The 14,231-nt window shown below is 45.5% G+C and overlaps 4 protein-coding genes across 12 annotated transcripts in view; all 4 read left to right on the top strand.

Moving 5' to 3' along the window:
* The window catches only part of LOC139538301 (collagen alpha-3(VI) chain-like), a 102,047-nt gene that overhangs the window by 39,427 nt on the left and 48,389 nt on the right, over nucleotides 1-14,231 (top strand). The window lies entirely within an intron of this gene.
* LOC139538296 (collagen alpha-3(VI) chain-like) lies at nucleotides 114-4,868 on the top strand. Of its 5 annotated transcripts, none has more exons than XM_071340147.1 (4): nucleotides 114-729; nucleotides 866-2,181; nucleotides 2,484-3,816; nucleotides 3,924-4,868. In XM_071340147.1, exons 2-3 carry the CDS (start codon nucleotides 1,647-1,649, stop codon nucleotides 3,104-3,106), a joined length of 1,158 nt encoding a protein of 385 aa, XP_071196248.1. In that variant the 5' UTR covers nucleotides 114-729; nucleotides 866-1,646; the 3' UTR covers nucleotides 3,107-3,816; nucleotides 3,924-4,868. The 5 variants fall into 3 exon arrangements, with proteins under 5 accessions (XP_071196248.1, XP_071196250.1, XP_071196253.1 ...); XM_071340148.1 differs by having other exon boundaries at nucleotides 2,484-4,868; XM_071340150.1 differs by lacking the exons at nucleotides 114-729; nucleotides 866-2,181 and having other exon boundaries at nucleotides 2,191-3,816.
* LOC139538294 (collagen alpha-3(VI) chain-like) lies at nucleotides 4,875-8,892 on the top strand. The gene is made up of 5 exons (XM_071340146.1): nucleotides 4,875-5,436; nucleotides 5,573-6,169; nucleotides 6,277-6,888; nucleotides 7,191-7,790; nucleotides 7,927-8,892. The coding sequence occupies exons 1-5, from the start codon at nucleotides 4,914-4,916 to the stop codon at nucleotides 8,544-8,546; spliced, it is 2,952 nt and encodes a 983-aa protein (XP_071196247.1). The 5' UTR covers nucleotides 4,875-4,913; the 3' UTR covers nucleotides 8,547-8,892.
* Nucleotides 9,254-14,185, top strand: LOC139538293 (collagen alpha-3(VI) chain-like). Its single transcript, XM_071340145.1, has 5 exons — nucleotides 9,254-10,877; nucleotides 10,985-11,596; nucleotides 11,899-12,498; nucleotides 12,635-13,231; nucleotides 13,339-14,185. Exons 1-5 carry the CDS (start codon nucleotides 10,358-10,360, stop codon nucleotides 14,001-14,003), a joined length of 2,994 nt encoding a protein of 997 aa, XP_071196246.1. The 5' UTR covers nucleotides 9,254-10,357; the 3' UTR covers nucleotides 14,004-14,185.

Below are 14,231 nucleotides of genomic sequence, written 5' to 3'. Positions count from 1 at the left end.
TTTCTTTGAATAGTTGTTTGTGATAAGTGAAAGGAATGACTTTCATGTGACAGAAGCAGCTTTGTCCTGTTTTCCCTTACCTATGCCAAATGTAATATGACTCTTTATCTGAACCTTCACATTCCCTAGTTGAGAGTCAGGCTCCCAGGAGGGATGTTGTGTTCTTGCTGGATGGATCTGATGGCACTAGGAGTGGATTCCCAGCCATGCGTGACTTTGTTCAAAGAGTGGTGGAGACACTCAGTGTGGATGGGAACAAAGATCGCGTTGCGGTGGTCCAGTACAGTAGAGATCCAGCCGCCCAATTCTACCTGAACACATACACAACAAAGGGAGAGATTCTCAACACTGTAAGAGGTCTGAGACACAAAGGCGGGAGACCTCTCAACACTGGAGCAGCTCTCAAGTATGTGAGGGACAATGTCTTTACTGCCTCCTCCGGAAGCAGACGCTTGGAAGGCGTTCCACAGCTACTGATTCTGTTGAGTGGTGGAAGGTCCGTTGACAATGTTGACACGCCAGCCTCTGCTCTGAAGGAGCTTGGGATTTTGGTCTTTGGAATTGGAACAAGGAGCTCTGATAGCAGAGAATTGCAGAGGATATCACATGATCCCAGTTACGCTCTGTCTGTCTCAGACTTTACTGACCTTCCGAGCATCCAGCAGCAACTTCTGTCCTCGGTGGAGGCAGTGGTTATTGATGTTACTCCAGAATCACCAACAGTTTTAGGTATGTGTTATCACTGTGAATGAAGAGTCAGGATGTGTTAGCAAAATGGCCGCTGAGTCTTAGAAACGACTATATCATTTGGCCAAAAACACCACATTTGATCAGTTTGATTGACATAATCTATTTATTTTCTCAGTTGATCATGACACCGCCAGAAAGGATGTGGTATTCCTTCTGGATGGTTCTGATGGCACAAGGAATGGATTCCCAGCAATGCGTGATTTTGTTCAGAGAGTAGTAGAGAAACTCAATGTGGGAGGAGACAAAGACCGCGTTTCTGTGGTCCAGTACGGTAGAGATCAAGACGTGAATTTCTATCTGAACACATACACCACAAAGGGCGACATTCTTGACATCATCAGAGGTCTGAGGCACAGAGGAGGTAGACCCCTCAACACTGGGGCAGCCCTCCAGTATGTAAGGGACAACGTCTTTACTGCCTCCTCGGGAAGCAGAAGCCAAGAGGGTGTCCCTCAGATGCTGATACTGCTGAGTGGCGGGAGGTCCAATGATAATGTTGATATACCAGTTTCTGCCCTGAAAGAGAGTGGGGTCTTGATCTTTGCCATTGGAAACAGAAATTCTAGCAAAGAGGTTCAAAGGATTGCCTCTGACCCCAGTTATTCCCAGTCTGTTTCTGAATTCTCTGATCTGCCCAGCGTCCAGGATAAGTTTTTCTCCTCACTCATTACTGTACACGTTGGCGCCACACCCATTTCCCCAACAGTCATAGGTAAGACCGGATGCATTATCTAGGAAAACTAATGCAACAAACAAATATTTCAGCTTTGATGAAGCAATGTTGACATACATTTTCTGTTTTGTTTCTGATACTCTTAGTGGACCTAAGCATCGCCAGAAAGGATGTAGTATTCTTGCTGGATGGTTCTGATGGCACTAGGAATGGCTTCCCAGAAATGCGTGACTTTGTTCAAAGAGTAGTGGAGAAACTCACTGTAGGGGAGAACAGAGATCGAGTCTCTGTGGTACAGTATAGCAGAGAACCAGAGGCCAACTTCTATCTGAACACTTACACAAGAAAACAAGAGGTTGTTGACACCGTAAGAGGGCTGAAGCACAAAGGAGGGAGACCCCTCAACACTGGAGCAGCTCTCCAGTATGTCAGGGACTACGTCTTTACTGCCTCCTCTGGAAGTAGGCGCCTTGAAAGTGTGCCACAGATTCTGATACTGCTAAATGGTGGAAGGTCCTTTGACAATGTAGATAAACCAGCTTCTGCTCTCAAGGAGCTTGGTGTCTTGGTGTTTGGAATTGGAACAAGGAGCTCTGATAGCAGAGAATTACAGAAGATATCCTATGACCCCAGTTATGCTCTCTCCGTGTCTGAATTTACTGACCTCCCCAAAATCCAACAGCAGCTTCTTTCTGCCATGAACACTGCCATTATACAGGACACAACCATGACATCAACACTAATACCAACAATAGTAGGTAAGAAAAATATGTTTTTGATCTGTTCCAATTCCTCTTTTACATTAGGATAGAGTAGTTGATAGCTTAGAACACTTGTGTAGATTCCCCTGAGGCCTTTCATGTGGTTTCATTTCATACCTCTGTACCAATGTTCCCTATGATATAACTCAGGCCAATGCACAAATTGTCACTTTCTTTGAATAGTTGTTTGTGATAAGTGAAAGGGATGACTTTCATGTGACAGAAGCAGCTTTGTCCTGTTTTCCCTTACCTATGCCACATGTAATATGACTCTTTATCTGAACCTTCACATTCCCTAGTTGAGAGTCAGGCTCCCAGGAGGGATGTTGTGTTCTTGCTGGATGGATCTGATGGCACTAGGAGTGGATTCCCAGCCATGCGTGACTTTGTTCAAAGAGTGGTGGAGACACTCAGTGTGGATGAGAACAAAGATCGCGTTGCGGTGGTCCAGTACAGTAGAGATCCAGCCGCCCAATTCTATCTGAACACATACACAACAAAGGGAGAGATTCTCAACACTGTAAGAGGTCTGAGACACAAAGGCGGGAGACCTCTCAACACTGGAGCAGCTCTCCAGTACGTGAGGGACAATGTCTTTACTGCCTCCTCCGGAAGCAGACGCTTGGAAGGCGTTCCACAGCTACTGATTCTGTTGAGTGGTGGAAGGTCCGTTGACAATGTTGACACGCCAGCCTCTGCTCTGAAGGAGCTTGGGGTTTTGGTCTTTGGAATTGGAACAAGGAGCTCTGATAGCAGAGAATTGCAGAGGATATCACATGATCCCAGTTACGCTCTGTCTGTCTCAGACTTTACTGACCTTCCGAGCATCCAGCAGCAACTTCTATCCTCGGTGGAGGCAGTGGTTATTGATGTTACTCCAGAATCACCAACAGTTTTAGGTATGTGTTATCACTGTGAATGAAGAGTCAGGATGTGTTAGCAAAATGGCCGCTGAGTCTTAGAAACGACTATATCATTTGGCCAAAAACACCACATTTGATCAGTTTGATTGACATAATCTATTTATTTTCTCAGTTGATCATGACACCGCCAGAAAGGATGTGGTATTCCTTCTGGATGGTTCTGATGGCACAAGGAATGGATTCCCAGCAATGCGTGATTTTGTTCAGAGAGTAGTAGAGAAACTCAATGTGGGAGGAGACAAAGACCGCGTTTCTGTGGTCCAGTACGGTAGAGATCAAGAAGTGAATTTCTATCTGAACACATACACCACAAAGGGCGACATTCTTGACATCATCAGAGGTCTGAGGCACAGAGGAGGTAGACCCCTCAACACTGGGGCAGCCCTCCAGTATGTAAGGGACAACGTCTTTACTGCCTCCTCGGGAAGCAGAAGCCAAGAGGGTGTCCCTCAGATGCTGATACTGCTGAGTGGCGGGAGGTCCAATGATAATGTTGATATACCAGTTTCTGCCCTGAAAGAGAGTGGGGTCTTGATCTTTGCCATTGGAAACAGAAATTCTAGCAAAGAGGTTCAAAGGATTGCCTCTAACCCCAGTTATTCCCAGTCTGTTTCTGAATTCTCTGATCTCCCCAGCGTCCAGGATAAGTTTTTCTCCTCACTCATTACTGTACACGTTGGCGCCACACCCATTTCCCCAACAGTCATAGGTAAGACCGGATGCATTATCTAGGAAAACTAAAGCAACAAACACATATTTCAGGTTTGATGAAGCAATGTTGACATACATTTTCTGTTTTGTTTCTGATACTCTTAGTGGACCTAAGCATCGCCAGAAAGGATGTAGTATTCTTGCTGGATGGTTCTGATGGCACTAGGAATGGCTTCCCAGAAATGCGTGACTTTGTTCAAAGAGTAGTGGAGAAACTCACTGTAGGGGAGAACAGAGATCGAGTCTCTGTGGTACAGTATAGCAGAGAACCAGAGGCCCACTTCTATCTGAACACTTACCAAAGAAAACAAGAGGTTGTTGACACCGTAAGAGGGCTGAAGCACAAAGGAGGGAGACCCCTCAACACTGGAGCAGCTCTCCAGTATGTCAGGGACTACGTCTTTACTGCCTCCTCTGGAAGTAGGCGCCTTGAAAGTGTGCCACAGATTCTGATACTGCTAAATGGTGGAAGGTCCTTTGACAATGTAGATAAACCAGCTTCTGCTCTCAAGGAGCTTGGTGTCTTGGTGTTTGGAATTGGAACAAGGAGCTCTGATAGCAGAGAATTACAGAAGATATCCTATGACCCCAGTTATGCTCTCTCCGTGTCTGAATTTACTGACCTCCCCAACATCCAACAGCAGCTTCTTTCTGCCATGAACACTGCCATTATACAGGACACAACCATGACACCAACACTAATACCAACAATAGTAGGTAAGAAAAATATGGTTTGATCTGTTCCAGTTCATCTTTTACATTAGGATAGAGTAGTTGATAGCTTAGAACACTTGTGTAGATTCCCTTGTGGCCTTTCATGTGGTTTCATTTCATACCTCTGTACCAATGTTCCCTATGATATAACTCAGGCCAATGCACACATTGTCACTTTCTTTGAATAGTTGTTTGTGATAAGTGAAAGGAATGACTTTCATGTGACAGAAGCAGCTTTGTCCTGTTTTCCCTTACCTATGCCACATGTAATATGACTCTTTATCTGAACCTTCACATTCCCTAGTTGAGAGTCAGGCTCCCAGGAGGGATGTTGTGTTCTTGCTGGATGGATCTTATGGCACTAGGAGTGGATTCCCAGCCATGCGTGACTTTGTTCAAAGAGTGGTGGAGACACTCAGTGTGGATGAGAACAAAGATCGCGTTGCGGTGGTCCAGTACAGTAGAGATCCAGCCGCCCAATTCTACCTGAACACATACACAACAAAGGGAGAGATTCTCAACACTGTAAGAGGTCTGAGACACAAAGGCGGGAGACCTCTCAACACTGGAGCAGCTCTCCAGTATGTGAGGGACAATGTCTTTACTGCCTCCTCCGGAAGCAGACGCTTGGAAGGCGTTCCACAGCTACTGATTCTGTTGAGTGGTGGAAGGTCTGTTGACAATGTTGACACGCCAGCCTCTGCTCTGAAGGAGCTTGGGGTTTTGGTCTTTGGAATTGGAACAAGGAGCTCTGATAGCAGAGAATTGCAGAGGATATCACATGATCCCAGTTACGCTCTGTCTGTCTCAGACTTTACTGACCTTCCGAGCATCCAGCAGCAACTTCTGTCCTCGGTGGAGGCAGTGGTTATTGATGTTACTCCAGAATCACCAACAGTTTTAGGTATGTGTTATCACTGTGAATGAAGAGTCAGGATGTGTTAGCAAAATGGCCGCTGAGTCTTAGAAACGACTATATCATTTGGCCAAAAACACCACATTTGATCAGTTTGATTGACATAATCTATTTATTTTCTCAGTTGATCATGACACCGCCAGAAAGGATGTGGTATTCCTTCTGGATGGTTCTGATGGCACAAGGAATGGATTCCCAGCAATGCGTGATTTTGTTCAGAGAGTAGTAGAGAAACTCAATGTGGGAGGAGACAAAGACCGCGTTTCTGTGGTCCAGTACGGTAGAGATCAAGAAGTGAATTTCTATCTGAACACTTACACCACAAAGGGCGACATTCTTGACATCGTCAGAGGTCTGAGGCACAGAGGAGGTAGACCCCTCAACACTGGGGCAGCCCTCCAGTATGTAAGGGACAACGTCTTTACTGCCTCCTCGGGAAGCAGAAGCCAAGAGGGTGTCCCTCAGATGCTGATACTGCTGAGTGGCGGGAGGTCCAATGATAATGTTGATATACCAGTTTCTGCCCTGAAAGAGAGTGGGGTCTTGATCTTTGCCATTGGAAACAGAAATTCTAGCAAAGAGGTTCAAAGGATTGCCTCTGACCCCAGTTACTCCCAGTCTGTTTCTGAATTCTCTGATCTCCCCAGCGTCCAGGATAAGTTTTTCTCCTCACTCATTACTGTACACGTTGGCGCCACACCCATTTCCCCAACAGTCATAGGTAAGACCGGATGCATTATCTAGGAAAACTAAAGCAACAAACACATATTTCAGGTTTGATGAAGCAATGTTGACATACATTTTCTGTTTTGTTTCTGATACTCTTAGTGGACCTAAGCATCGCCAGAAAGGATGTAGTATTCTTGCTGGATGGTTCTGATGGCACTAGGAATGGCTTCCCAGAAATGCGTGACTTTGTTCAAAGAGTAGTGGAGAAACTCACTGTAGGGGAGAACAGAGATCGAGTCTCTGTGGTACAGTATAGCAGAGAACCAGAGGCCCACTTCTATCTGAACACTTACACAAGAAAACAAGAGGTTGTTGACACCGTAAGAGGGCTGAAGCACAAAGGAGGGAGACCCCTCAACACTGGAGCAGCTCTCCAGTATGTCAGGGACTACGTCTTTACTGCCTCCTCTGGAAGTAGGCGCCTTGAAAGTGTTCCACAGATTCTGATACTGCTAAATGGTGGAAGGTCCTTTGACAATGTAGATAAACCAGCTTCTGCTCTCAAGGAGCTTGGTGTCTTGGTGTTTGGAATTGGAACAAGGAGCTCTGATAGCAGAGAATTACAGAAGATATCCTATGACCCCAGTTATGCTCTCTCCGTGTCTGAATTTACTGACCTCTCCAACATCCAACAGCAGCTTCTTTCTGCCATGAACACTGCCATTATACAGGACACAACCATGACATCAACACTAATACCAACAATAGTAGGTAAGAAAAATATGGTTTTGATCTGTTCCAATTCCTCTTTTACATTAGGATAGAGTAGTTGATAGCTTAGAACACTTGTGTAGATTCCCCTGAGGCCTTTCATGTGGTTTCATTTCATACCTCTGTACCAATGTTCCCTATGATATAACTCAGGCCAATGCACACATTGTCACTTTCTTTGAATAGTTGTTTGTGATAAGTGAAAGGAATGACTTTCATGTGACAGAAGCAGCTTTGTCCTGTTTTCCCTTACCTATGCCACATGTAATATGACTCTTTATCTGAACCTTCACATTCCCTAGTTGAGAGTCAGGCTCCCAGGAGGGATGTTGTGTTCTTGCTGGATGGATCTGATGGCACTAGGAGTGGATTCCCAGCCATGCGTGACTTTGTTCAAAGAGTGGTGGAGACACTCAGTGTGGATGAGAACAAAGATCGCGTTGCGGTGGTCCAGTACAGTAGAGATCCAGCCGCCCAATTCTACCTGAACACATACACAACAAAGGGAGAGATTCTCAACACTGTAAGAGGTCTGAGACACAAAGGCGGGAGACCTCTCAACACTGGAGCAGCTCTCCAGTATGTGAGGGACAATGTCTTTACTGCCTCCTCCGGAAGCAGACGCTTGGAAGGTGTTCCACAGCTACTGATTCTGTTGAGTGGTGGAAGGTCCGTTGACAATGTTGACACGCCAGCCTCTGCTCTGAAGGAGCTTGGGGTTTTGGTCTTTGGAATTGGAACAAGGAGCTCTGATAGCAGAGAATTGCAGAGGATATCACATGATCCCAGTTACGCTCTGTCTGTCTCAGACTTTACTGACCTTCCGAGCATCCAGCAGCAACTTCTGTCCTCGGTGGAGGCAGTGGTTATTGATGTTACTCCAGAATCACCAACAGTTTTAGGTATGTGTTATCACTGTGAATGAAGAGTCAGGATGTGTTAGCAAAATGGCCGCTGAGTCTTAGAAACGACTATATCATTTGGCCAAAAACACCACATTTGATCAGTTTGATTGACATAATCTATTTATTTTCTCAGTTGATCATGACACCGCCAGAAAGGATGTGGTATTCCTTCTGGATGGTTCTGATGGCACAAGGAATGGATTCCCAGCAATGCGTGATTTTGTTCAGAGAGTAGTAGAGAAACTCAATGTGGGAGGAGACAAAGACCGCGTTTCTGTGGTCCAGTACGGTAGAGATCAAGAAGTGAATTTCTATCTGAACACATACACCACAAAGGGTGACATTCTTGACATCATCAGAGGTCTGAGGCACAGAGGAGGTAGACCCCTCAACACTGGGGCAGCCCTCCAGTATGTAAGGGACAACGTCTTTACTGCCTCCTCGGGAAGCAGAAGCCAAGAGGGTGTCCCTCAGATGCTGATACTGCTGAGTGGCGGGAGGTCCAATGATAATGTTGATATACCAGTTTCTGCCCTGAAAGAGAGTGGGGTCTTGATCTTTGCCATTGGAAACAGAAATTCTAGCAAAGAGGTTCAAAGGATTGCCTCTGACCCCAGTTATTCCCAGTCTGTTTCTGAATTCTCTGATCTCCCCAGCGTCCAGGATAAGTTTCTCTCCTCACTCATTACTGTACACGTTGGCGCCACACCCATTTCCCCAACAGTCATAGGTAAGACCGGATGCATTATCTAGGAAAACTAAAGCAACAAACACATATTTCAGCTTTGATGAAGCAATGTTGACATACATTTTCTGTTTTGTTTCTGATACTCTTAGTGGACCTAAGCATCGCCAGAAAGGATATAGTATTCTTGCTGGATGGTTCTGATGGCACTAGGAATGGCTTCCCAGAAATGCGTGACTTTGTTCAAAGAGTAGTGGAGAAACTCACTGTAGGGGAGAACAGAGATCGAGTCTCTGTGGTACAGTATAGCAGAGAACCAGAGGCCCACTTCTATCTGAACACTTACACAAGAAAACAAGAGGTTGTTGACACCGTAAGAGGGCTGAAGCACAGAGGAGGGAGACCCCTCAACACTGGAGCAGCTCTCCAGTATGTCATGGACTACGTCTTTACTGCCTCCTCTGGAAGTAGGCGCCTTGAAAGTGTTCCACAGATTCTGATACTGCTAAATGGTGGAAGGTCCTTTGACAATGTAGATAAACCAGCCTCTGCTCTCAAGGAGCTTGGAGTCTTGGTGTTTGGAATTGGAACAAGGAGCTCTGATAGCAGAGAATTACAGAAGATATCCTATGACCCCAGTTATGCTCTCTCCGTGTCTGAATTTACTGACCTCCCCAACATCCAACAGCAGCTTCTTTCTGCCATGAACACTGCCATTATACAGGACACAACCATGACACCAACGCTAATACCAACAATAGTAGGTAAGAAAAATATGGTTTTGATCTGTTCCAATTCCTCTTTTACATTAGGATAGAGTAGTTGATAGCTTAGAACACTTGTGTAGATTCCCCTGAGGCCTTTCATGTGGTTTCATTTCATACCTCTGTACCAATGTTCCCTATGATATAACTCAGGCCAATGCACAAATTGTCACTTTCTTTGAATAGTTGTTTGTGATAAGTGAAAGGGATGACTTTCATGTGACAGAAGCAGCTTTGTCCTGTTTTCCCTTACCTATGCCACATGTAATATGACTCTTTATCTGAACCTTCACATTCCCTAGTTGAGAGTCAGGCTCCCAGGAGGGATGTTGTGTTCTTGCTGGATGGATCTGATGGCACTAGGAGTGGATTCCCAGCCATGCGTGACTTTGTTCAAAGAGTGGTGGAGACACTCAGTGTGGATGAGAACAAAGATCGCGTTGCGGTGGTCCAGTACAGTAGAGATCCAGCCGCCCAATTCTACCTGAACACATACACAACAAAGGGAGAGATTCTCAACACTGTAAGAGGTCTGAGACACAAAGGCGGGAGACCTCTCAACACTGGAGCAGCTCTCCAGTACGTGAGGGACAATGTCTTTACTGCCTCCTCCGGAAGCAGACGCTTGGAAGGCGTTCCACAGCTACTGATTCTGTTGAGTGGTGGAAGGTCCGTTGACAATGTTGACACGCCAGCCTCTGCTCTGAAGGAGCTTGGGGTTTTGGTCTTTGGAATTGGAACAAGGAGCTCTGATAGCAGAGAATTGCAGAGGATATCACATGATCCCAGTTACGCTCTGTCTGTCTCAGACTTTACTGACCTTCCGAGCATCCAGCAGCAACTTCTATCCTCGGTGGAGGCAGTGGTTATTGATGTTACTCCAGAATCACCAACAGTTTTAGGTATGTGTTATCACTGTGAATGAAGAGTCAGGATGTGTTAGCAAAATGGCCGCTGAGTCTTAGAAACGACTATATCATTTGGCCAAAAACACCACATTTGATCAGTTTGATTGACATAATCTATTTATTTTCTCAGTTGATCATGACACCGCCAGAAAGGATGTGGTATTCCTTCTGGATGGTTCTGATGGCACAAGGAATGGATTCCCAGCAATGCGTGATTTTGTTCAGAGAGTAGTAGAGAAACTCAATGTGGGAGGAGACAAAGACCGCGTTTCTGTGGTCCAGTACGGTAGAGATCAAGAAGTGAATTTCTATCTGAACACTTACACCACAAAGGGCGACATTCTTGACATCGTCAGAGGTCTGAGGCACAGAGGAGGTAGACCCCTCAACACTGGGGCAGCCCTCCAGTATGTAAGGGACAACGTCTTTACTGCCTCCTCGGGAAGCAGAAGCCAAGAGGGTGTCCCTCAGATGCTGATACTGCTGAGTGGCGGGAGGTCCAATGATAATGTTGACATACCAGTTTCTGCCCTGAAAGAGAGTGGGGTCTTGATCTTTGCCATTGGAAACAGAAATTCTAGCAAAGAGGTTCAAAGGATTGCCTCTAACCCCAGTTATTCCCAGTCTGTTTCTGAATTCTCTGATCTCCCCAGCGTCCAGGATAAGTTTTTCTCCTCACTCATTACTGTACACGTTGGCGCCACACCCATTTCCCCAACAGTCATAGGTAAGACCGGATGCATTATCTAGGAAAACTAAAGCAACAAACACATATTTCAGGTTTGATGAAGCAATGTTGACATACATTTTCTGTTTTGTTTCTGATACTCTTAGTGGACCTAAGCATCGCCAGAAAGGATGTAGTATTCTTGCTGGATGGTTCTGATGGCACTAGGAATGGCTTCCCAGAAATGCGTGACTTTGTTCAAAGAGTAGTGGAGAAACTCACTGTAGGGGAGAACAGAGATCGAGTCTCTGTGGTACAGTATAGCAGAGAACCAGAGGCCCACTTCTATCTGAACACTTACACAAGAAAAGAAGAGGTTGTTGACACCGTAAGAGGGCTGAAGCACAAAGGAGGGAGACCCCTCAACACTGGAGCAGCTCTCCAGTATGTCAGGGACTACGTCTTTACTGCCTCCTCTGGAAGTAGGCGCCTTGAAAGTGTTCCACAGATTCTGATACTGCTAAATGGTGGAAGGTCCTTTGACAATGTAGATAAACCAGCTTCTGCTCTCAAGGAGCTTGGTGTCTTGGTGTTTGGAATTGGAACAAGGAGCTCTGATAGCAGAGAATTACAGAAGATATCCTATGACCCCAGTTATGCTCTCTCCGTGTCTGAATTTACTGACCTCCCCAAAATCCAACAGCAGCTTCTTTCTGCCATGAACACTGCCATTATACAGGACACAACCATGACATCAACACTAATACCAACAATAGTAGGTAAGAAAAATATGGTTTTGATCTGTTCCAATTCCTCTTTTACATTAGGATAGAGTAGTTGATAGCTTAGAACACTTGTGTAGATTCCCCTGAGGCCTTTCATGTGGTTTCATTTCATACCTCTGTACCAATGTTCCCTATGATATAACTCAGGCCAATGCACAAATTGTCACTTTCTTTGAATAGTTGTTTGTGATAAGTGAAAGGGATGACTTTCATGTGACAGAAGCAGCTTTGTCCTGTTTTCCCTTACCTATGCCACATGTAATATGACTCTTTATCTGAACCTTCACATTCCCTAGTTGAGAGTCAGGCTCCCAGGAGGGATGTTGTGTTCTTGCTGGATGGATCTGATGGCACTAGGAGTGGATTCCCAGCCATGCGTGACTTTGTTCAAAGAGTGGTGGAGACACTCAGTGTGGATGAGAACAAAGATCGCGTTGCGGTGGTCCAGTACAGTAGAGATCCAGCCGCCCAATTCTATCTGAACACATACACAACAAAGGGAGAGATTCTCAACACTGTAAGAGGTCTGAGACACAAAGGCGGGAGACCTCTCAACACTGGAGCAGCTCTCCAGTACGTGAGGGACAATGTCTTTACTGCCTCCTCCGGAAGCAGACGCTTGGAAGGCGTTCCACAGCTACTGATTCTGTTGAGTGGTGGAAGGTCCGTTGACAATGTTGACACGCCAGCTTCTGCTCTGAAGGAGCTTGGGGTTTTGGTCTTTGGAATTGGAACAAGGAGCTCTGATAGCAGAGAATTGCAGAGGATATCACATGATCCCAGTTACGCTCTGTCTGTCTCAGACTTTACTGACCTTCCGAGCATCCAACAGCAACTTCTGTCCTCGGTGGAGGCAGTGGTTATTGATGTTACTCCAGAATCACCAACAGTTTTAGGTATGTGTTATCACTGTGAATGAAGAGTCAGGATGTGTTAGAAAAATGGCCGCTGAGTCTTAGAAACGACTATATCATTTGGCCAAAAACACCACATTTGATCAGTTTGATTGACATAATCTATTTATTTTCTCAGTTGATCATGACACCGCCAGAAAGGATGTGGTATTCCTTCTGGATGGTTCTGATGGCACAAGGAATGGATTCCCAGCAATGCGTGATTTTGTTCAGAGAGTAGTAGAGAAACTCAATGTGGGAGGAGACAAAGACCGCGTTTCTGTGGTCCAGTACGGTAGAGATCAAGAAGTGAATTTCTATCTGAACACTTACACCACAAAGGGCGACATTCTTGACATCGTCAGAGGTCTGAGGCACAGAGGAGGTAGACCCCTCAACACTGGGGCAGCCCTCCAGTATGTAAGGGACAACGTCTTTACTGCCTCCTCGGGAAGCAGAAGCCAAGAGGGTGTCCCTCAGATGCTGATACTGCTGAGTGGCGGGAGGTCCAATGATAATGTTGATATACCAGTTTCTGCCCTGAAAGAGAGTGGGGTCTTGATCTTTGCCATTGGAAACAGAAATTCTAGCAAAGAGGTTCAAAGGATTGCCTCTGACCCCAGTTACTCCCAGTCTGTTTCTGAATTCTCTGATCTCCCCAGCGTCCAGGATAAGTTTTTCTCCTCACTCATTACTGTACACGTTGGCGCCACACCCATTTCCCCAACAGTCATAGGTAAGACCGGATGCATTATCTAGGAAAACTAAAGCAACAAACACATATTTCAGGTTTGATGAAGCAATGTTGACATACATTTTCTGTTTTGTTTCTGATACTCTTAGTGGACCTAAGCATCGCCAGAAAGGATGTAGTATTCTTGCTGGATGGTTCTGATGGCACTAGGAATGGCTTCCCAGAAATGCGTGACTTTGTTCAAAGAGTAGTGGAGAAACTCACTGTAGGGGAGAACAGAGATCGAGTCTCTGTGGTACAGTATAGCAGAGAACCAGAGGCCCACTTCTATCTGAACACTTACACAAGAAAACAAGAGGTTGTTGACACCGTAAGAGGGCTGAAGCACAAAGGAGGGAGACCCCTCAACACTGGAGCAGCTCTCCAGTATGTCAGGGACTACGTCTTTACTGCCTCCTCTGGAAGTAGGCGCCTTGAAAGTGTTCCACAGATTCTGATACTGCTAAATGGTGGAAGGTCCTTTGACAATGTAGATAAACCAGCTTCTGCTCTCAAGGAGCTTGGTGTCTTGGTGTTTGGAATTGGAACAAGGAGCTCTGATAGCAGAGAATTACAGAAGATATCCTATGACCCCAGTTATGCTCTCTCCGTGTCTGAATTTACTGACCTCCCCAACATCCAACAGCAGCTTCTTTCTGCCATGAACACTGCCATTATACAGGACACAACCATGACATCAACACTAATACCAACAATAGTAGGTAAGAAAAATATGGTTTTGATCTGTTCCAATTCCTCTTTTACATTAGGATAGAGTAGTTGATAGCTTAGAACACTTGTGTAGATTCCCCTGAGGCCTTTCATGTGGTTTCATTTCATACCTCTGTACCAATGTTCCCTATGATATAACTCAGGCCAATGCACAAATTGTCACTTTCTTTGAATAGTTGTTTGTGATAAGTGAAAGGGATGACTTTCATGTGACAGAAGCAGCTTTGTCCTGTTTTCCCTTACCTATGCCACATTTAATATGACTCTTTAT

The sequence above is a fragment of the Salvelinus alpinus genome, chromosome 14, assembly GCF_045679555.1.
Source record: "Salvelinus alpinus chromosome 14, SLU_Salpinus.1, whole genome shotgun sequence".
In the NCBI taxonomy this organism is placed as follows: domain Eukaryota; kingdom Metazoa; phylum Chordata; class Actinopteri; order Salmoniformes; family Salmonidae; genus Salvelinus; species Salvelinus alpinus.
The sequence above is the reverse complement of the archived record's forward strand: the minus strand, read 5'-3'. Positions and strand labels throughout refer to the sequence as shown.